Source organism: Electrona antarctica (assembly GCF_951216825.1).
Source record: "Electrona antarctica genome assembly, chromosome: 20".
Classification (NCBI taxonomy): Eukaryota; Metazoa; Chordata; class Actinopteri; order Myctophiformes; family Myctophidae; genus Electrona; species Electrona antarctica.
Genome location: NC_136801.1, coordinates 25,657,862 through 25,680,241, shown reverse-complemented (window position 1 = coordinate 25,680,241; position 22,380 = coordinate 25,657,862). Strand labels below are relative to the sequence as shown.

The 22,380-nt window shown below is 43.0% G+C and overlaps 1 protein-coding gene across 2 annotated transcripts in view; it reads right to left on the bottom strand.

Annotated features, from left to right (window-relative positions):
* Positions 1-8,783: 8,783 nt before the first annotated feature.
* gfod1 (glucose-fructose oxidoreductase domain containing 1) overlaps positions 8,784-22,380 on the bottom strand; it is a 35,814-nt gene continuing 22,217 nt past the window's right edge. Inside the window, exons 2-4 of one of the 2 annotated variants that reach the window (XR_013788572.1) lie at positions 13,197-13,390; positions 10,022-12,610; positions 8,784-9,869 (exon numbers count right to left, since the gene is read on the bottom strand). Coding sequence is in view for 1 of the 2 variants with exons in the window: in XM_079490345.1 (XP_079346471.1) it covers positions 11,864-12,610; positions 13,197-13,390 (941 nt within the window). In the remaining variant the exon portion in view is untranslated. Of the gene's footprint in view, positions 12,611-13,196; positions 13,391-22,380 lie in introns of both variants that reach the window. The other variant, XM_079490345.1, reaches the window with a different exon arrangement.

Here is a 22,380-nt window from a genome sequence, read left to right as displayed (position 1 = left end):
TTTTCACACATATCAGCCCACCTGTGAACACTTCTACAATCAACGAGCTCCTATAAAACTGGACTCAGTGCAAACAGTCATTGTCAGTTTATAAGTTTGTTGTCGTGGATGTCTTGTGTTACCTGCTCCTGTTCAGACTACTTTGTCTTTTTCGACATCCTGGTTCCTGCCTGCAACTCCTGTGTAAGATTTGACTATTCATTTTGGGTTCAACCACTGTCTGCATCGATGACAGTATGAACCGACCATAAAAATGAACCCAGCTGAGTTACAGCTTTTCAAGAAGAAGGTGGTGGATTCTGAAATTGTGGTTGATCAACTCATTGCCTCACCATCTAACCTGCGTGCTGAACTTCAGAGGCAGATTTCAACCCAGCAACAGTGGTTCAAAGAGGAGCCATGGGTTAGCCATTTTGTTCTGCACTTGAATGTTGTCCGTGGGAGGCTTAATGATTTTGAGACCAGCTTGCTTCCTGCTTCCCAGCCAGCTCCTCACACTATACGGCTTGGAGTGATGAGTCTGCAACCCACCAGCCCTGTTGAGCAGAATACTGCTGAGTATGCGGATGTGGACTTGTTTACTTATTTTCGCAGCCGTGTGAAGATTCCTGTTTATTCCCGACCCTGTTCAAGTCAAAGAACCACTTCACACCCCAGATCCTTATATGGGCACCCGCCTGGCTCTGGGAGGCCTCCGTAGTGCCAAAAACAGGGAAATGTCTCCCTGGGTCGCCTAGCCACCAAGCCCACCTGGACAGCCATTTCCAGTTCAGCTACAAACCAACGACCACCTGTATCTGCTCCCAGGTCTCCAGTGATGCAGTGCCTGTCTCGGCCTGCTTCCAAGCCTGGCCTTCGGTCTGCCATCACTCAGCCCGCAGCAGGCCCAGCTCCTGCAGGCCTGGCTCCTGCAGCCCTAGCTCCTGCAGCTCCAGCTCCCACTGCAGCCTCGTCTCCTTCACCTGCAGCCCCGCCTGCAGCTTCGTCTCCTCCGTCTGCAGCCCCGCCTGCAGCTTCGTCTCCTCCGCCTGTAGTCCCTCCTGCGGCACCTCCAGCTCCGCCCACTGCAGCCCGGCTCCTGCAGCTCCTGCTGCAGCCCAGGCTCATGCAGCTCCAGCTCCTGCTGCAGTCCCGGCTCCTTCAGCTCCGCCCGCTGCAGCCCTGGTTCTTGCAGCCCCACCTCCAGTACCTGCTCCTGCAGCATCGCTTTCCGAGCCTGCAGCACCTCCGGTGTTGCCTCCAGAGCCTGCAGCACCTCTGGCGTCGCCTCCAGAGCCTGCTGCACCTCCGGCATCGCCTGCAGCACCTCCGGTGTCCCCTCCAGAGTCTGCAGCATTCCTGGCGTCGCTTCCAGAGTCCCCCGCCTCGCCGGCCTCTAGACAACACCCGCTCAGCCCTGGACCATCATTCAGGCCGCCCACCTGAGATCACCTGCCCAGCCCCGGTGTATTAGTATTGTATAGTATTGAGTGATAGTTACAGTATTACATACATTAACAGATGAATATACTGGACTCTTAGTGTAATGTATACATCTTTATTCCATAGAAATGGCATTACATTGTAAACCATGTTGCAGACAGACAAGACAGACACACACACTTATTCAAATGTTCACATTCACACACACACACACACACACACACACACACACACACACACACACACACACACACACACACACACACACACACACACACGCTCGCATACAACACAATGCAGAGCATGTGCTCTCATTCACATCTCATATCATGCCTTACTGCAGTGAGAATTCAGAAGCACTGCTACTTCCATGTCCTCGGAAGATGGATAGAAAATAATATATATACACTATCCCTACTAGGCAGATTCTCTAGATTACGATATGCTTCAGAATTCACATTACAGTATGTACAGAGGTCCATGAGTGCACACCTATATATATATACAAACATCACATGTCAAGATGGATATTTTGTGCTTCAACATGAGCAGTGCAGCAACATATAAATAGGAAGTACCAGCTTTTACAAACTGTGGGGGGGGTTCTTATGTCCGTGCATGTTTGTTCACAGCGGTTGCCATGGTTACTCTTGCTCTCAGCAGGTGGGACTGATGTAGAGGTCAAATATAATATATTTTCTTTATTAACAGATACATCATCACACATCAGCTGATCAAATCATCACATTCCGTGCTACACACAAAGCTGTGCATAGGAGGGGCTAGCACCCCTCAAAAAGAGTGAGAGAATGAGAAGATAATTTATACTGTAAGCCCCCCCCCCCCCCCCCCCCCCCCCCCCCCCCAGCCTTAAAACTAGCTTACAAGGAGAGAGATAAATAGGGAAACGAGAGGAAGGGAGGAGACCCAAAGATAGCCTGGCTAATAAGCCAGACCGAATCAGCCTTTGGCAAAAAAAAATTGCCTGTGTGATTTGAGTCTGGCTTATTAGCCAGGCTAACCCAAAGAGACATGTAAATGTCAGATCAATAACAAGCAGAAGAAATCCATCTTCAATACAGTTTGCAAAACATATATTTTCTGGTCTGTGTGTGTGTGTGTGTGTGTGTGTGTGTGTGTGTGTGTGTGTGTGTGTGTGTGTGTGTGTGTGTGTGTGTGTGTGTGTGTGTGTGTGCATAAGACAGATAGTAAACCAAAACACCTGGGTTCCCGAGGCTAGACAGATAGAGAGAGGAAGAGAGAAAGTCCAGCAGTGTGAGCGCAGAAAAAGAAAAGAAAAAAGAACCCAAGGCAGGACCTCGTTTTGGCATCGTGGATGTTGGTTGCTAAGCAACGGTCTTTGAGGGTAGAAGAAGCAGCTCTTTGAGGTCGTTCTACTCAAAATGAACAATTTACCCCCTCCCCCTTCCCTAAAGTGAAAGAAAAAGGCAAGTCCTTCCCTCAACAGTTTCTGAATGCTGGCAGAGCAAGGAGAAGCAATTCCGTGACCGTTTCCAGCACACATTATTAAGAGTGCAGACAGAACAAAGTCATTCTGTTTTATGTTCTACAATTCTACCTAGTATCTACAATACTAGCTATTGGCAATATCTGGACATATGATTATACATAATTATCGTCACCAGAATTGGTATAAGAGACCCACGTGCACCTGTGTTTTGTAATACCTTTGGGTATAGGGCATTGGTACACAACCCATACCATATGTAGCAACACAAACACACACACACACACACACACACACACACCGCATCATGTGCCATGCATGCGTACTAGTATTAAGTAAGTATTTTCTATAAAGTATAACCCCTCGCACGATAGCCATGTTAAAGAATTCTGTTTTTACAAACACACAAGCACGCTAATGAGCTGAGAGCCTGAAACCTGAGGCCAAAGACATTCCAAAGGCCAATCGAAAGCTACATGCAAATCTCGGAACTGCTCTTCTCCGCCCCCAAAATAGAGGTAAAGTTACCGAAAAAACAAGCATACTTTGGATTTATAAATGTATACATTTAATTTACGCAAATCAATAATCTGTTGGAATGAAAACCTTCTTCAACATTCAAACAGTGTTAATATGAAAAAAACGAAAATCACACAAAAAAAAAATCTAGTTTAGCGATTTTCTGCCTTTTCATTATTGGCGAGATGAGGACCATTTTGCCAGGCTCGGTCACATAATGTTCTTAGTTGAAATGGTATAGACCAATTATTTGTTTACAAACATTGGGACTGGGCGCACGGGTGACTGTTTCATGTAATCAATTCCCAACAGATCTCCAAACCTGTTGTTTTGGGGAGCGCTGGTTTCAGTCCATTCAACCTCCTCTTGTGAGTTGGAGATGCACCCTAGGAGACATTTATACTTCAAAGCCCAACAGTATTGCGCACAGAGAACAGCTGATATACAAGCTCACATCGCATCTGCGATGCGACTGTTGTGAGCGTAGAGGTCTGCGTGCGCGACACCATCGCGGGACGAAGCATAAATTATACTTGATGGACTGCAGGTGCGCGTGCAGCCGTGCACAAATAGGCTCTGCTGCCGTGTTCATGAGCGCACCTCCCGTTCTTATGACAGCGACTGGAGGTGTGGTTTTGAGGACAACTGTTTGAAACACAACATAAACCAAGGATTATATATTTCAAGGGCGAGAGATCACAATAAAAATCCTAATCATTCTTCCTCCACACGGGGAGAAAAACAGCATCTGAAAGTTTGATGGGGCATTTTTTACACGTGAGTGCAGTTAGATTAGAACTTTTCCATTGCATCTTATGAGAGGTGGTGTTCTTCTGCTGCCTTTATGCGCGCGCATGCCGTTTCTTATCAGTGTGACGTCAGAGCGTCGCAGTCCCGCCTCCTACCCTGGACCAGGAAATGAAACCCAATGCATTATTCTCATAGACATTTCTTAAAGTATTTATTTAAAGACGGTTACGCCGCGGACAAAGCCAACTCGAGTCGTGACAACTCATGACAACACAAACAATATTTTGGACCAAACAAATAATTAGAAAGAAGAAAAAAACGGCAGGTTACAACACTTTTTTTGTTGTTTTTCTTCTTTGTAATTATTTGTTTGGTCCAAAATATTGTTTGTGTTGTCATGAGTTGTCACGACTCGAGTTGGCTTTGTCCGCGGCGTAACCGTCTTTAAATAAATACTTTAAGAAATGTCTATGAGAATAATGCATTGGGTTTCATTTCCTGGTCCAGGGTAGGAGGCGGGACTGCGACGCTCTATAGGGCATTGGTACACAACCCTAGAGATAGTGTGGTGGGGCTCCTCCCTCTAACTCCGCCCACATTTGGCAAAGTGCGGAGCCATGTTGTTTGTTGCGTCACTCTGTAGTCATTAGCTTGAGCTTCTAGTCGAGCAAGTGCTGAACTCGGGCTGTGTACACCATCTTCCAGCTATTTACTGTCTTTGTTGAGCAAGCAACTACTTTGACTCAGTGTATACCATCTTCCATCTCTCTACCATCTTTGACGTCTCTGTTTAGAACAATTTACAATTTACAATTTAGGCATTTAGCAGACGCTCTTAATCCAGAGCGATTTACATTAGGCAGGAACAAAAGTATGGGAATACATCACATAGAAGATATGGTGTGCAGTGTTGTCGGTTGCAAGGCAAAGTGTTCTGATGACGGGATTAAGATGTTTGGATTTCCAGTTTGGAAGCAACACCAAGGAGATGCGATGTCGGAGTTAACAAAGAAACGTCGTATGGCTTGGATTTCAGCTGTTAGACGAAACAACATCACTTTCAGCAACATTCCCAAACAAATGCGTGTGTGTTCACGGCATTTTCAGACTGGTAAATTAGAATCCGAACATGTTGCACGTGTTGTTTACATCGAGCCATTGTTTACCCTACGCCTGGGGCTGACCGAGGGTTCATGAGACATCTCGTGTCCCGTTTACTTACTCAGCATGACTAATAATTTCATAATAATAAGCAGAGTTGTTTATGTAGCCAAAATAAAATTAAACGGTTCGGTTGTTGTCGTCGTCGTGAAAACTAGAGTCCACAAAACACGACAACAACAACAACCGAACAATGACCAAAATAAAATGAAACGTTATCTCAGCGTCATTGTTCGGTTGTTGTCGTCGTCGTGAAATCTAGAGTCCACAAAACACGACGACGACAACAACAACAACCGAACAATGACGCTGAGATAACGTTTGGTTAAACCACCACGTGGTTAAATAATAATATTATTATTATTCTAACACAATGTCTGGTAGATTGTCAAGAAAACTAGAGTCCTCAGTTATTATTATTAAATAATAATAATATGTACTTGATATTACTTTTGTTTTTGTTTTTATGTTGGTTAGTGGTTACACAACTAAGTAACACAACTTTGTTCTTTTCAGGTAAACCAGCCTACGAAATGGATCACCTTGCTTCTGACTGGGCACCGTCATTACATCTGGGTCCATACCATATGTTCTTAGTTGACATGGTATAGGGCATTGGTACACAACCCGAAACTGGCCCCCGTAAAATCTGAATCCCCCCCACCACCACACCCCCTTTTCCCCCTCACTGTATATGTTTCTTTTCCCTTTTTACCTCCATTATGATGAATTCCGGTTCTGTTCTTTGTCTATATATTAGTGTCTATTTGTACATCTCTAAATGTTTTGATGAATTGAACATGGTGGACCTTGTTGTAAACAAGTGTAATGCTTAATTGGGTCGTCCACTCACAGTTAACAGCCGTTGTATTGAGTTTGTGCTTGAAATGTACTGTAATTATGCAAACTGTTAATACAATTTTCAATCAATCAATCCCATATGTTCTTAGTTGAAATGGTATAGGGCATTGGTACACAACCCATACCATATGTTCTTAGTTGAAATGGTATAGGGCATTGGTACACAACCCATACCATATGTTCTTAGTTGAAATGGTATAGGGCATTGGTACACAACCCATACCATATGTTCTTAGTTTAAATGGTATAGGGCATTGGTACACAACCCATACCATATGTTCTTAGTTGAAATGGTATAGGGCATTGGTACACAACCCATAACATATGTTCTTAGTTTAAATGGTATAGGGCATTGGTACACAACCCATACCATATGTTCTTAGTTGAAATGGCAATGCAGAACTTGATTCAACGTATGCAGTCTAGAATTGCCCCCTCCTTGCTGGAGTAGGATTACACAATTTATTTTGACACTTTTGATACTTGCATACCCTACTACCTCCATATTTTTGTACTTCTTGTCCTGTAATTGGTGATGGTATAGCATTTGTATGTCGATATATTATTGCTACCGTCTTATGTCCTATTGTGGGTGTTTCACATAAAATGTAAGTACGGCAATGCAGCATGAGCTCACTTCAAAGTCAATGTCAAAGCAAAGTCAATTGAGACCGTGAGACCGTGAGAGAGCAACCTTTTTTCAATTAATGTTTTTAAAAATAAAAATGAATCATCACTTCAACATCGGAAAGGATAAGACACTTGGTTATCACTTATCAGTCAGCAGCAGCCATTTAACAAAGACAATGAGGGGAATGTATTGCACTATTTTTTAAAACACATGAAATCTTCATAGATTACTGGGCTCATTTAAATTCCACTCCAGTGATCTAACATCTATACTCTTTCCTACGGCAGCTGTTGTGCACTGAAAATAGCAGATCTACCATCTCACAACTGGTTGCTTCACAATGCATTGGGGTAGACCTATTATTGGTAGAATATTTAAAAACACACAAGCTTTTTTATTATGTTACTGCTTTGAGGCCGTTTGAAATTATGATGAAACCGGACTTGGGCCAGCTGGCTATTGGAGGCTGATTCAGGGGCAGGTTCAACATGGATAACCTGGCAAAATTTACAATTAACTGATTTTATTTATTTTATTACATTTTCCCATGCGTTCCAATTGAGTCCCCTGTACTTGCTGTGCCCCCCACCCTGAACACCTGTGTGCTATCCTGCTCTGTATTAGTAGCCTACTGCAGAATTTGCAAAACAAATCCACCAGGGGGTGAAGTGAGTTGGCAAGTGGCAGCATCAGTGCAACATGGAGAAAAAAAAGAAAAGAAAAAGTGGAACCCTCATAGATTGAGGCCGGTGGTTTCATTACATTTACATCTTAAAGGTAAGCTGCTAAACAGCTAGCTTTGATTAGCTGTAGCTCTGACACCAACTTGTAGCTGATAAAGATCAGCTATGGTTTTAAGCTAACAAACATGTAAATCAACCAAAGCATGACAGAGAGGTCTTTGAACTTTTTTCTTTCATTCTCTTCTAGTCCATACAATTTCATTGCCAGTGCAATACAATTTTATTGCCACGCAAACCCAAGTCTTTATCACACTACTTGTTTGTGATAACACAGAACAACACAGGAGAATATACCTTTTGTTTATGGACTGTCTCTTTGACCTGACTCAGATCATTTCAGCTCTGGCAGCTCTGTTAATTTGTCAAATATTTATATTATAAGAACTCTTGTCAGACAAAGGGGAAAGTCTATATGCTGTTCTGATAAGACGCTTGCGATGGCTGAAGCGGTAGAGAGCATACTATTTATTGTGTTATAGCGATAGCTTATCAGTGCTCTCCATTTTGAAAATGACACAGGTTTTGCTGAACATACTCAGTCGGAACCTGGGATGACGAAGGAAGGGGACGGTGTTTTATAATAACATTGTAACAACAATTGTTGTGGCTAGGTGTTGGTGATCGCAACCACAGCACGCCTGGTAATACAACACCCCGGCATGACTGCACTGACCTCTCCGCAGCGCATGATGTGACACATTAGAACACAATACACAATAAAGAAAGGGGCTCGCCAATGACTGCTGCCGACTGTGTCTGCTTTGCCCACTGTCTCCAACCACTGGCCATCACCATGCCACAGATAATAAACCATGCTATTATTCCAGGCTGTGTGACCAAAATCAAACAAACACTAATGCATGTGCAAGTTGTTTCTTTATGAATTATTCATGATGCATGTGTCTGAATGCAGAGAGGACACGTAAAGCTTTTCACAATAAAACATTTGTTTAAAAAAAAAAAAGGGGAACACTTTGTTCATTAATTATTTCAGACATAAAGGAATTGAGTGCTCCAAGGCCTCGTCTATCTCCCTCCAAATACAGTACAGATCAGTCTGAAACATGAACAAAAACACAAATCCCTCAATAAATACCCTTACTCTCTTAACAGTGTTTTTCAAAATGTGTTCCAGTTCCTTGGTTTTTACAAATAAAATACATACAGTATAGTACTTGTCTACTTATTTGGACAAATCCGCAATAACATTTGTATAATAGTTTTCTACTAAATATCAGATTTCAGCAGAGTCAGAGAACTTAAAACCTTGACAGGGAACAAGGATACATTTGAGTATGAATAAAAATAAAATATAATAAAAAATACATCTTTTGGCTCACGGGTCAGGGCGTCTGCAGTGCTCTCCCTTTAACCGCGCGTTAAATACAAGACTTGGGTCCAACTGTATTGGCACATACTTTTTAGCATAATTTGTATTACAGTAAATCATATGCCATTTACCACACAAATCAATAAATAACAGTAACACCCTCACAGTAAATTGCTTATTCAGTAGTCACTTAAGGACACTATTCCATGACTGACGGCTCATCTGACAATATCTGAATAGTCCTGATGCAACTAAGGCCCTCCAAATCCAAGCAGATTGCTAAAAATGCTAAAAAATGATCTGCCAATGTGATTCAACCCAGGTCTACATGATATGCATTGAGACCTTTTTCTCTCCCAACACATACGTAACAAAATAATCCAGATTTGTTTCCAAATGTCACTGAGCATGAACCCAAATTATAACAGACCACAATGTGGTTAGTTGACCAGGCAGGCCAACTGTTAACCAAATAAACCAATACAGAAATATGTGGCGGAGTAGCTGCTAAGTGGTCCTGTCCATCTGCCTGGTAGCAAAATAACTCAGAAAGAAATGGCCGGACTTTCATGAAACTAAGAGGGAATGATCAGTAGGCTGCCCAGAGGAGACGATATACATTTGGATCGAAAAGGTCACAGGTCAAGGTCACATTGACAGTCAAGGTCGGAAATTGACAACAAATGGCCGGATTTTCACTAAACTCGGTGGAAATGATCAGTAGGCTGCCCTGAAGAGATGAATAACTTTTGGGTTTGTAAGGTCCAGGTCATGGTCACAATCACAGTCAAGCTCAAAATAATATTATCAGTCTGGAATGGGCGGACGTAGATCAAGAGAGGTTGGAAGCATTTGTACTATCCAGGTGTGTTTTTCATTTGCTATTTTACCTCTCCGGGCAGGTCTTAAGATTTTATTTCTCTTTGGTGGCTGTCATTTAATCATCTACAGTGAGTACTACCATTGGGAAATCTTGAAATATAACTGCATGCGTCGTCTTTGCTCAAGGTTTTTTTTTTTAAAACGGTTTTCCAGTGTATACTGATCAATGATCCATGACATAACACCTCTCCCAGAAACCAACCTGTGCAACAACTCCCTTCATTTTGCTGCACATTCTTGACTGCATTCTTGACTGTGTTGCATTGGGTTCTCATCTCAGGCACAAATCCACAGACTGGACGTGATGCTGTAGATACCCTGCTCTAATACACAGGTGCTCCCATGAGTGTATGTGTGTTGGGAGCGTTTTAAAGCATGCTAACATGACCCTGTTAAATTATACCAGCTTGCCAGCAAGACGACCCTCTGGATTAGAGTTGAGGATAAAAACCCACGTGACCCACAGCTTTCACTCACAGCATAGTGCAGGATTGTCTCACCAGTCCACACTGAATTCTGGGAATTTCATTACAATACTACACAGCCATCATGGTCAGAAGATAATGGGCGTTTTAAAAAAGAAAAAGAAAAGAAAGATGTACACATTTGAGAAGAATCTGAAGGAAGTATTAACAGCACAAATTAATCATTGCAAAGGCCATGCATGCATTCCAAGTTGCAATGCTACTATAGGGCTTAAGCACTGATGCACAGCTTGGTCTAATTCAGTGGTTCTCAAGGACCCCCATAGTTCAAATGGAACAAAAATGGACCCCTTACGGGTCCATTTGGTTACATTTGAATACGGTCAGAGTATACTTATACGGTATTGGACGCTTACAGACCGTTATGGTATTACAGTAATTGGACCATTGGTATTTCCAGTTAAATACTCTGAGTTACAGACCTGTAAGTGTCCATTTGGATCCCCCTCCAAAGGAACCATGAGGGCCCCTGGACCCCGCTTTGAGAACCACTGGTCTAATTGCATACAAGCACAGCACTGTATGAACCTCTTTTAAATGAAGAGCAGGCGAGGGCTTCTTTCCTTACTAAAGGCAGGCTGATGCACAGTAAGTCCACAGGGATTTCTAGCTTAGATATATTGCATACTTAAAGTGACCCATCTGCAAACCGCACCAGCCAAGCTATTGATTTTTTCCTCTCCCTCTCCGGTTTCATACATACAGAGGCATACATATACAGAGCAGACCGAGACAAAGACTGAAGTAGTCAAGCACACTAATGTTCAACATTCACATTTCCAGAGGAGGACTTAAAACAATGCAGCAGTCCAGAGTATTGCAACAGCATAGTGTCAGTTATCTTTCCATCCTTTCCGTCCATCTTCACTCTGACCCACAGTGTGAGATTTTTCATCCAGACAAAGATGGGGGGAAGAGAAGAGAAGAACGGGTGTGTGCTTCACTTTACATTTTACATGAACATAGCTAGCATGGTGGTGAAAACCTTCTTTGATAAATCAACAGTGTCTCTTTCAAATGAATTAGGAGCGAATCCTGGAAAAGAATAGTTACTCTTCGTTCACATAATCTCATAACCTTTCCATCAAGACGAGCAGGATGAAAGGGGTGTTTTCCATTGTTCCTATTGGCTAATCAGCTAAATTGGCTGATGAGGTAACGGGAAGGGCCGTCTCTCGCTCCCTGAACTGCTCCTTGACAGGGGATAGTAGTCAGTCAGAATTCCTCATATTGCAGAAACACGTCTCTTGTTTCCCACAGCTTGATGAACATCTGTCTCAGAAGGACAGTCTATTGGTGGAAGAACGCTTTCTAATAAATAAAAATGTTTTGAAACACTTTGCTACTCCCCTACCTCTGAGACAAGGGGGTGCTGTGATAGCACTCGGAGCCATGCCGGAACCATAGCCATTTGTATCCCATTACCCCTCTGCATCTGTAACAGTACTATTACAGATTTGAAGGTCTTGAAGAAATGGATGTGAACCAGTAATGAAAAACATTTCACTTTGCACTTTTTAACCACCACCCCTGGCCCGTACAGGACCACGAGGAGTGTTGGTCGGCCATCTTCGCGAGGTCGGAGTGCCACCGGTCAGAATTAGGATGACTCTAACAGTAGAGGGACATCCGACTCCGCCGCATGGCCTCGCTGATCAGGTAGGCGGGGCTGATCTCCGGCTCTTCCGTCATCACCACAATGTTCTGCCACTCTCCGCACTGGTTTGACTTCTTGATGGCGTCCACCACACAGAGAGCGTAGAGGCAGTCCTCGAAGGTAGCCGCCATCGTCAGCGGCTTCCCGTCCCACGTCCGTCGGTCGTCCTGGTCCTCGAAGGCCTGCCGCACGGCCTGGATCATGCGGATGGTTCCGGTGAGAAACGGCGACGGGATGTCGCTGAAGGCCTTCTCCGGCAGGGAGGCCTTCTCCAGAGGCGTGGTGTCCTTCAGGAGCAGCTCCGGTCCGCCCCCGCCTCCTCCACCCTCTGCCCCTTCGTTCTTCTGCCCATACAGGTCGGTGCCCGTCACCGTCAGCCTCCCGACCGTGCCCACCACGATCACCTCCTGCCGGAACTCCCCGGGGACGTTGAAGTTGAGCGTCACGGTGCAGCAAGCGCCGCCCTCCAGCACCATCTGGAAGGTGCAGAAGTCGTCGCTGGTGATCTGGCGGATGCCCTGGATGTGGTCCGTCTGCTTGACGAACGTCTTGAGGAAGCCGTGGACCTTGGCCGCCCGCTGGCCCGTCAGGAAGGTCAGCAGGTCGATGATGTAGCTGCCCACCGAGTGCAGGCCTCCGCCTCCCATCAGGTCGTCACAGCTCCAGTTGTACTTCTTGCCGAGCAGACTCCCACTGTGGACCTGAGGCACAGAACAAGGTCATTATAGCATTAGTTAGTGTGGTTGCTATAGGCAACAAACTATTGTTCTCAGTCTGAGAATTCTTTGCCAGCTGAGTGAACCTGCTTTTTGTCAGCTTTTGCATAACAGAAAAGTGGTCATGCAGTCACACAGTTCCCAGTGGATTCCTCACGACTCACGTCAGTGCCGCCACACCTTTCTACTTTCATTTTTGTTTTCAATTTTGAATGTTTTTCAAAGCGGGTTTTCTGGTTTAGTTCTATTTTCAGGTTAGTTTAAGTGGATTTTTTGCATTGTTATATGGTTTAGTCAGGACCACCGCCAACCACTGGAGATGTGCTAGTTATATTATAGATACTCTACCGCACATATCTTTTGAAATACATTTGTATTCAATAAAAAAAAGTCGGTAGCTTTAATGTTTATTGGTATATTAGGAAAATTCCCTTTTTTGCCAAATATGTCATAAAATATATAGACATTTTTTCATTGAGAAAGCTCGACTGAATCTGCTGGAATGAATGTACCCCCCCCCCCCCCCCATCCAAAGATTATAAATCATGAACAGAATCTATTGTAATTGTACCTGAGCCTCACAGACCAGCAGCTCTCCCACATATCCTTCCTCTAGCAGCTCCTTCATCCGCACGAAGGCCGGCAGGAAGCGCAGGACATTTCCCATGATGCTCAGCAGCTTGGGGTAGTACTGCGCCGCCGACATCATACGGAAGGCATCCAGAGGCGTGGCGGTGCGGTCACAGATCACATTCTTGCCAATACCTTCAGAACAAAAGGAGAGAAGAGATGGAAAACATTTAATACCTTCAGAACAAAAGGAGAGAGGAGATGGAAAACATCTTTAGAAAATACGTACACATTTAGCCACATTCAATTAGGGATGCAACAGTTAATCAAATTAATTGATTTGATCAATTATAGCAAATAATCGATAATCAATCATTTAATAAAATAATCCCTATTCTGGGCATAATCATAGTTAAAACGTTTCCAAATTTCAAAAATAGTGAAAATAGCTGACCTACAAGCTAACAACATGTTGTGATCTTAACCACTTCCTTAACCCCTTGCCTGGAGTCCCCCAGGTCCTATACTAGGCCTCCATTTATTTTTCACTGGATCATCCATTTCAAATACTAGTCGTTTTCATTGTTGTTGACTTCACACTTCACAGACAGCATCATCTCATCTCATTCAACCAGGTTCAGTAAAGCAGAGTTAATAATGGCCTCCGGGTCGGGAGACATGATTGCTACGCAGCAAAAACTCACATCTCCCAAAATAGCTGACTCAACGATTCTCCCTGGAACCAGATGGGGACGTTTAAAACAGAGGGGAATCCTTATGATGAAACACAATGTTCAGTAGCTTTAAAGCTCTGCGCGTGTGTGTGTGTGACACATCACTGTCAATATGTTCTTTTGTTAGAACTACAGGTTACACTGGAGATGGAGTCACTCCTGGGAACTGCACTTGTGTCCTATGTATACATAGAAATGCTGTTATTGTACTGCTTTTTCCAAATAAAATAAATATTATAACTGGTACTCGTCAGAGTACCAGTTGTACCCGTCTGTCTGTGTCCCTTTTATGCCCATATATGGAGATCTCTGCATCCGTCTGTCTACCTGTGTCCCATTTCTGCACATGACCATATATGGCCATGGTGGTCGGATCTGTGCCTCTAGATCATTAGATCTCAATATATGCCTATATATGGGCATATCTCGGGTATGTTTATGGTTATGTCATGGTCCACTGGTCCACTCCATACATTTTATTTTGTTGGTCTAGTAATATCATTTTCATGTCCTTAAGAGAACCATAAAAAAATGGAATGCAGGAGAGAGAACCATAAAAAAATTGAATGCCGAAGTGAGAGAGGCTAAGTGATTGAAGCATGACCTTGACATAGAAAGGGCTTATGTGTTGGCGAGCAGGCAGAATGTTCTTCACTTCTGTGGTAATACCACACTGCTTAGAGAGCTGCATGTACTTTACTGAGGTCAGAAAGAAGGATATTATGGGTCTCTGTCAGGCAGAAACCTCATAACTCCATTTTTTAACGCCCCACCTGTAAAATAATGGCATACTTCTTGGTGTCACACAAGAGTAGCAAAGACATTGCTCATCTAAAAGCTCACAAGCTACAAGCTCACATGCTTGTAGATCAGCTATTTTTTTTAACATACTGTACACTGTTTTGGAAGGTTTCCACCCAACAGCGACAATATGTTTTAATGGCTTCCCTTTCTTTTTTAATGTGCCAGTACAGAGACAAAGACAGGAAAGTCAAAGGTGCTATAAGTGATCTTTTTTGGTTAAAAGTTGAAAGCTCGATATTCTGATCATTGCTATTGTGTTTAGTAAACAGAAAATAAATTATCAGGTGTGCCACCAATTTCATCCAATCAGTTCCAAATTTGTCTGCTGATTTTGTTTCATCACTTGATTCACTTCCAATTTCAGGTGTTTATCTGTATCCTACAGCATGGATTCTCCCTCTCCTGACTGGATGAAATTGGTATCCCAACCCAGTGAAAATGTAGTTTCTGTTTACTAAAGACAGCTGGAGAGACAGCATCTGAAACCTGTTGCTGGGGGAAAAAAAATAAATACTAACAAAAGAACACTATAGGAATGATTACTCTATATTTTAACAAAAGAGTGACAATACATATCCCTTTACACTGTAAAGGGATGTGTTTTGTCACTCTTTTGTTAAAATAGCTCTTGCTCTGTCCTCAAGATACTGTAACGTTTACAGTATCTTGATGACAGAGCAAGAGAGAGAGGATGGCTTTCAGCACAGGCTGTTATAGTAAAACTAAAACCCCACAATGTCAAGAGTATTAGGTTGCTCCCAGAGTACTGTACAGTATAATGTTTTACTAGGAGAAGAAAAGAAAGGAAAATTACTCCAGGGGGAGAAAGTAAGTGACATCTACAGTATGCAAACATGGGTTGTGTCTTGTGTGACAGCCACTGCGCGCATGCCAAGAAATACATGCATTGACCATTTGCTAGCACAGTGTTAGTTATACGTCATAATACTGCATGCATTAGCAGCACCATTTATAAACTCAGGGTATTTCATGAACATCTCCATGACCTCAAGCCAAGGAGTGAGAAATACAAAAACACTCACCCGGGTGGACCTCGAAACAGTCGCCACCAGGTAACCTCAACTATGTGTAAACCTAACCTTATTCTTAAACGTAACCTTGGTAAAACCATGCCTAAACCTAACCTCAGTAAAACTATGCCTAACCCTAAACTAATTCCTAACCTTAAACTCAGTAAAATGAATACAAGAATACAAGAACCGCTAGGGGTCCCCAAAAAGAATGAGTCATCGCAGTTAACCCCCTGCCTAAGACAGCTATATGTCAACAGAAAATAAATACAGAAAATAGCAGATATGAAAGCTCTCAACCTGTCGTGGTGAGACGCGTTGTGAGCTTTTTGATTGGTTATCACACAAAAATGTTGGAATTGTTTTGTTTTTAATCTTTCATCTGCACAAGGTTTAAAGTGGTTAAGGAAATGGGTCCACACACAGTAATGCATGCCAAGTTGCCAACGATGAGAGATTACATTTTCTCAAATACAACATTATCCTGAAAGCGGAGAAAAGGATTCTTTCTTGAAGTGAATCAGAGAGGTGCTTGAACAAAAAAAACTATTAATGCCAAAATGTCTGTCTACATTTGCTCGTCACTGTAAAGCCTATAGACTCCAATGCATTTCGTAAACTTCCGGTTCAGTCCTTTGTCACTATTCGCCAATAGAAGTCTATGTAGAAGAGCCGCCATTGGACTAGCCCCATGAAGTGAACGGAGTTGTCGTAATTAGTGTGGTTGCCTATGGGCAACCATACTATTGTTCCCCTTACCTTTTATTTCTTTCTATGTTTCTTTATTATTCTGTATAAACTTTATTTTGCCGTGCTACTCCTCCCACAGTTTTTGTCAAACATACTCGAGCCATATGTCAAATCGACCGGCTTCATCGGGAATCGTGTGCTTGTTGATTGATAAGAGAAATGTTGTATAGTTTAATTGATATTAATTAATTAGTGAATTAATTTTCCCCATTCACTTGAATGGGAAAATGGAAAAACTCACATTCAACTATTTGTTTCTCTGAGACCGTAAGGGCTGTAGTTACAACACTTGGAGGGGAGGTTCATAATAATTATGAAAATTAATTAACATATGATTATATCGGTCGGCATCATGGTGGCGCTATAACAGCCCACTTTACGTTTTGGCGTATAACTCTTGAACCGTAGGTCGTAAAATCAAAATATTTTTTTCCTGGATTCCTATATAGGCCACGCCTATTTGCGTCAGGATAGATTTTCCACCATTTTGAATTTTCTTCAAAACACACTTTTGGATCCTCCAGCTACAGATTTTGGCCAAATCTCACAAGAATCGGTACACATGATCTCCGGACCTATCCGATTAAAACAGCAGAGTCAGAATTTTGATAGTCCATATCGTTCGTCCGTAATCAGCTTTCAAAGTTAGTGGGAGGGGCCTATTTTACAAAAAATGCCACATTTCACGCACGGAATGTCCGATCCATCCCAAATCCAATCACATGTCGAGGGTGGCTTAATCAACGCAGAGCCAAAAGCAATTCCATTTTCATCCATAGGGAGCGCTACAATTGCAAAAACAATTACCCGTTTATTGCAAAAACATGATTTCAGGGGGGGAAAAACACTCTGAATTACTTACACATGATCACAAGGGTGACTTGACATTGTCATTGGCTAGCAAAATTACTGGGAGGGGCCTATATCAGCGAGTGAGGCAACCACACTTTGCAATTTCCCAGAATTGCTTCTTTCTAGTTCTGTCTTACTCTCTGTGTCTGTGGCTCTGTGTCAGACAACAAACATGAAATCAAAGGAAAAAACTAGGAAAACAGGAATTTACCGTTTCAAAGAAAGCCGCATTACCCTATGTCCAGCCACATGGCATCTGACCAATCAGCTTTGGCACAGTCAAGTCAAAATCTTATACTTACTTTTCTGGTCAAACAGAAAACACTGGCAGAAACCCTGAGCGTGTGAAAATCAACATACCGCCACACTTCCACATCTAGCTGGGGGTGGCGGGGAATTTTTGGAAGTGAAACTTCTCATGCTAATCCACCATTAGCTCCGATTGGCTACACCCAGCCACACCAGCATATTAATCCCTCTGACCCAGTTCTGAGGGAATTCCCCCACAGGATAACCCCACCCACCACACCTTCCTCAACAAGTCATTGACCACCCCCCCCCCCCAGGTCAGTTCTGCTGATCATATTGTGGTGGTCTTAGTTCACTTTCTTCTTTCTACCACTGGAGATTGGCTCACATGTATGTACTGCATTGCTCATGTCTCACCTCAAATGTTTTCGGAATCAGAATGATACATATTTTAATGTACCGTTTAAGTTTCAAAAGCGCAATGCCTCGCCTGGCCGTCGAGTTGGATAAAGAACACAGAAGCCCAAGAGTGTCTCCCTAATATTAATATTAAAGTCATGTCCTCATTATGCCCATGGGTGATTAGGTATAGATTTAACACTGTGCCATTTTATTTTTTACCTACAAATAAATAAAACAATACATTGCGATATTTGAAAACCCTGCTGCCAATGTATAGATGTGTGCTACTGCTATTCCACTGTGGCCTTCGCCTTTCGGCCAGGCATTCACTGTTGACCTTTTGACAAATGAAACCGCTCGCTCGCAATGACCTTTCATCTCCTCTCTCCTCTGAAAGGTCACAGCTGGCTTAACCAGGTCAGCCTGTTGAGTCACCAGAGCGACCATATCTCAGCGAGAAGGTGTGTGTGTGTGTGTGTGTGTGTGCGTGCGTGCAACTACAGTACTGTGATAGAGCAGAGAAAGGTGAAGTGATATTAGATACTACAGTAGAACAACAGAACAGAGATGACTTCTCTGGTCAACAGAATGCTGTGGCAGAGAGAGATAGAGATAGAGAGAGATAGAGAGAGAGAGAGAGGGGGGGGGTGGAGGGAGGGAAGGAGAGAGAGATAAAGAGAGAGAAAGGTCATGGGGTGCAACAGTTGATCGATCTAGTCGATTTAATCAAGAAAGCAAGTCTGAAAATCAGTGTGTGTGTGTGTGTGTGTGTGTGTGTGTGTGTGTGTGTGTGTGTGTGTGGCGCTGCTTAACACTCCCATCCCCCAGGACGAAGTTCTTTGTCCTTTCTATTAGTAACGCCCGACGCTCAGGACGAAGTATTGTCCTAAAGACGAAGTTTATTGATACGAGAACGGATCGCCTGGCTGTATAGCCCAGGCGCGCCTGCTGGGCTCTCCTCGGTGACGCGCAAGAGTGAGACGTCATCAAAAAACTCCCTCCTCTGTTTAGCTGATGAAAACGAAAATCTTAAAACGTTCATAAATCGCGATCTAAATCATCCCGTCTTTTTCTGAAAAAAAGATCCTGTGTTAGACGGCGCTCCGCGGTCCAGTCGCTAGTCTCGATAGATTTATTCTTGTCTCCCGTTGTTGTCGATCGACTCTAAAGTGCTGTGGCTATTGTTAGCTGCTACACAACATCATGAACTTCCGGCCGGTCCGTCCGGAAAAGGCGTCCGTGTTTACAAGTCGACTGGGCGCATGGATTAAATAGTTCCGGGCAATTAAAGTGTTAACAGTGACACTTTAGCTCACCCAGTGGTATTGCCGTACTCAAGCAGACATGGACACATACATACTGTACATATAGGGACACACATTGCTGTTCATTGGAGCGGTTAGGCACCGTCCAAAAATAATACTTTTCTTTTTCTTTAAAAATAAATAACATATCTACAAGCGACATAGCCGAGCTTGTACATCATCTATTTAAGTATAAAATAGTGCTTAAGCAGTTAATAAGAATAATCGATTAAGTAAATTATTAAAAACAATATATGTTTCAATTCATTGAAATAAATAAATAATAATAAAATCTCTGATTTTGTCAGATATAAGAAGGGGGCTTCCAGGTAAAAAACTAAAAAAGGTTAGGAACCACTGCACTTGCATCTGATGTTATTGTGGAGCTCAACAGGCATGTAATGCTCCTGGCCCCATGGGAGCATAGTAATGGAGCAGAAAAAAGCCTTTAGCTTTAGCTGCTCAGTCCCAGAGCATAAATAATGGACACACATCCAACCTAGAGACTTCAAACACTTTGCCACCAGCTAGCCTAAACACCACTGAGAGAGAGAGAGAGAGAGAGAGAGACAGAGAGAGAGAGAGAGAGAGAGCGAGAGAGAGAGAGAGAGAGAGCGAGAGAGAGAGAGAGAGAGAGAGAGAGAGACAGAGAGAGAGAGAGAGAGAGACAGAGAGAGAGAGACAGAGAGGGGGGCGAGAGAGACAGATACAGATATCTGTAGGGCAACGTGTATCTCATCCATGACATGTAATGATAGCATGGTGTGTGTATGTCGTTGGCCTGCCCACAGTACGCCCCGTCGCCCCATCTTGATTTTCCTTCTTATGTAAGGATAAAGAATCCTCTGTCACAGGGAATGGTGGAGTAACCACACAAACTGGGGTGAAAAGCAGGTTTAAGTGATTCAAAAAATACATGAAAACTACAATAATTAAGGATGCCACAATTAAGTCCTAGTGTACAGAATTACATGAATGATTGCTCTCTGTGGCGTCAGGTGTCTTTGATGTTAGGGAGAATTGATGTCCTGTCAGAAGGAATCACATACAAGCGGAAAAGCTTGAATCATATTGCATCGGCACTGGCTCAGGACTCAGGAGGTAGAGCGGCCACTTGGGAAGGTTCCCAGTTCGATACTGGGCTCCCCTAGAGTTACTATTGAAGTGTCCTTGAGCAAGACACTGAACCCCTAACTGCTGAGCAGGTTGGTGCCTTGCATGGTTTCCTCCGCCATCGGTGTATGAATGTGTGTGAATAACATCTTGGATAAAGGTGCAAATATAAATGCCCAATTTACCATTTATCATATAAGACACCCAAGACCTACAACTCATCAAGCTAATTGAGATCATGATAGAACACTCAGCTATGTCTAAGAAGTCATTCAGTCAGATCCTGTGAAAGCGAATGCTGGGATTATTATGAGTACTAGGCTACTGTTATGAACATAAAACAATGGCTCATTTGGATGTCATCTCACACTTCTGCCAATTATAATAAATCAACCACAATGTCAGCTCCTTCACACCTTGTTTATTTAACCTTTTACCAAAAAAATATCACTTACCCTAGCTACCTTTAATATGTCACTAAAACACACCCATGCTAACAATGACTCATTTTCAGACCATGCCACTAATGACTGTACACTATAGAAATAGAGAAGTGCACTGTAGTAGCATGGCTGTTTCCACTCATAGTAACATTATGCTTTCATCATGTCAAACATGGAAGAGGAAGTAATCATTTCACGGCGCCTCTCATGTCTGCTGCTCGATATGATGCATTGGTTATTGTATCCATAAGAACTTAAGAAGTGTCATTGAATCCCCCCCTGCAAAACAGGTGGCTGTGAACAAAGAAATAGGGTGCATATGACCTATGGATACTTTTATATCTATGCTATTGCTTATATTTGTGGTATAAGCACACACACACAGTGAATGAATGATAGACTGCCTGTGGTAATAGTACTGTAGTGGTTGCGAACGTAGTGATTGCGACTTAGTGAGCCATTACTATGTAACCCAGGCAGAACACACACACACACACACACACACACACACACACACACACACACACACACACACACACACCTAATTGTTTGTTATTGCGTTCGCGCGTCTTACTTGTGTATGTTAACACCACAGATAATGATGAATACCATTGGACTATTAGTTCATCAACAGAAAGAGGCATTTTTTTATCAATTGAGGAGGTCATTTGGATCTACTGTTTGCTGAGAAGGATGTTAAAAATAGAGAGTGGTTTAAATAAACTCAGGCAAGAAGATCTGGCAGGAGAGAGCTTATGGAGAGAGGATGAAAGGATCAGAGAGAGAGAGAGAGAGAGAGAGAGAGAGAGAGAGGCAGAAAGAGCGACAGATTTGTAGAGACAGGCAGGAAGAGAGACAGAGGCAGAGAAAACAGCTGCATCGTGATGACCTCTCGCTCTGTTGCATGGCTGCACAATATACTAATGAGCACCCATCCTATTCCTCTCTGTGCACAATATTCTAATAAACACCTTCATCCTCTACATCTTCATGTCTAATTTATAGCCGATCCACAAGCCCACAGCATGTCACATCCACAACACTTTGTGGACTTGTAGATCAGCTATGTCTGACACGCGACTACTATAGGAATGTGTGTGTGTGTGTGTGTGTGTGTGTGTGTGTGTGCGCGCGCGAACAACACATGCACGAATAGGACTGTGCACAGCAACAATAATGCTAAGGAAGGAAGGACAGGAAGTGCTAGCTATAGCTACTGTAACTGTAAATTATCTACACAACTGGTCACACGTCTTTACGGGTCACAATATTAAAAAACGAAATTCAACAAAGAACACTCATAATGTATACATGTCTATAGTGGACAGTTGTGAATGTATTCCAAACACTGAAATGAAATGAAGTTACATTTAATAACAAAGGCCCATCATGGCAAGTCGGCAACAGCTGGACTGAGGGGGGGAAAAACCAGGTGGCTTAATGAGGATGCAAAACTCTTCAGTGTGACAGCCTAACACAATAGACCCTCGACTCCAGAACGCC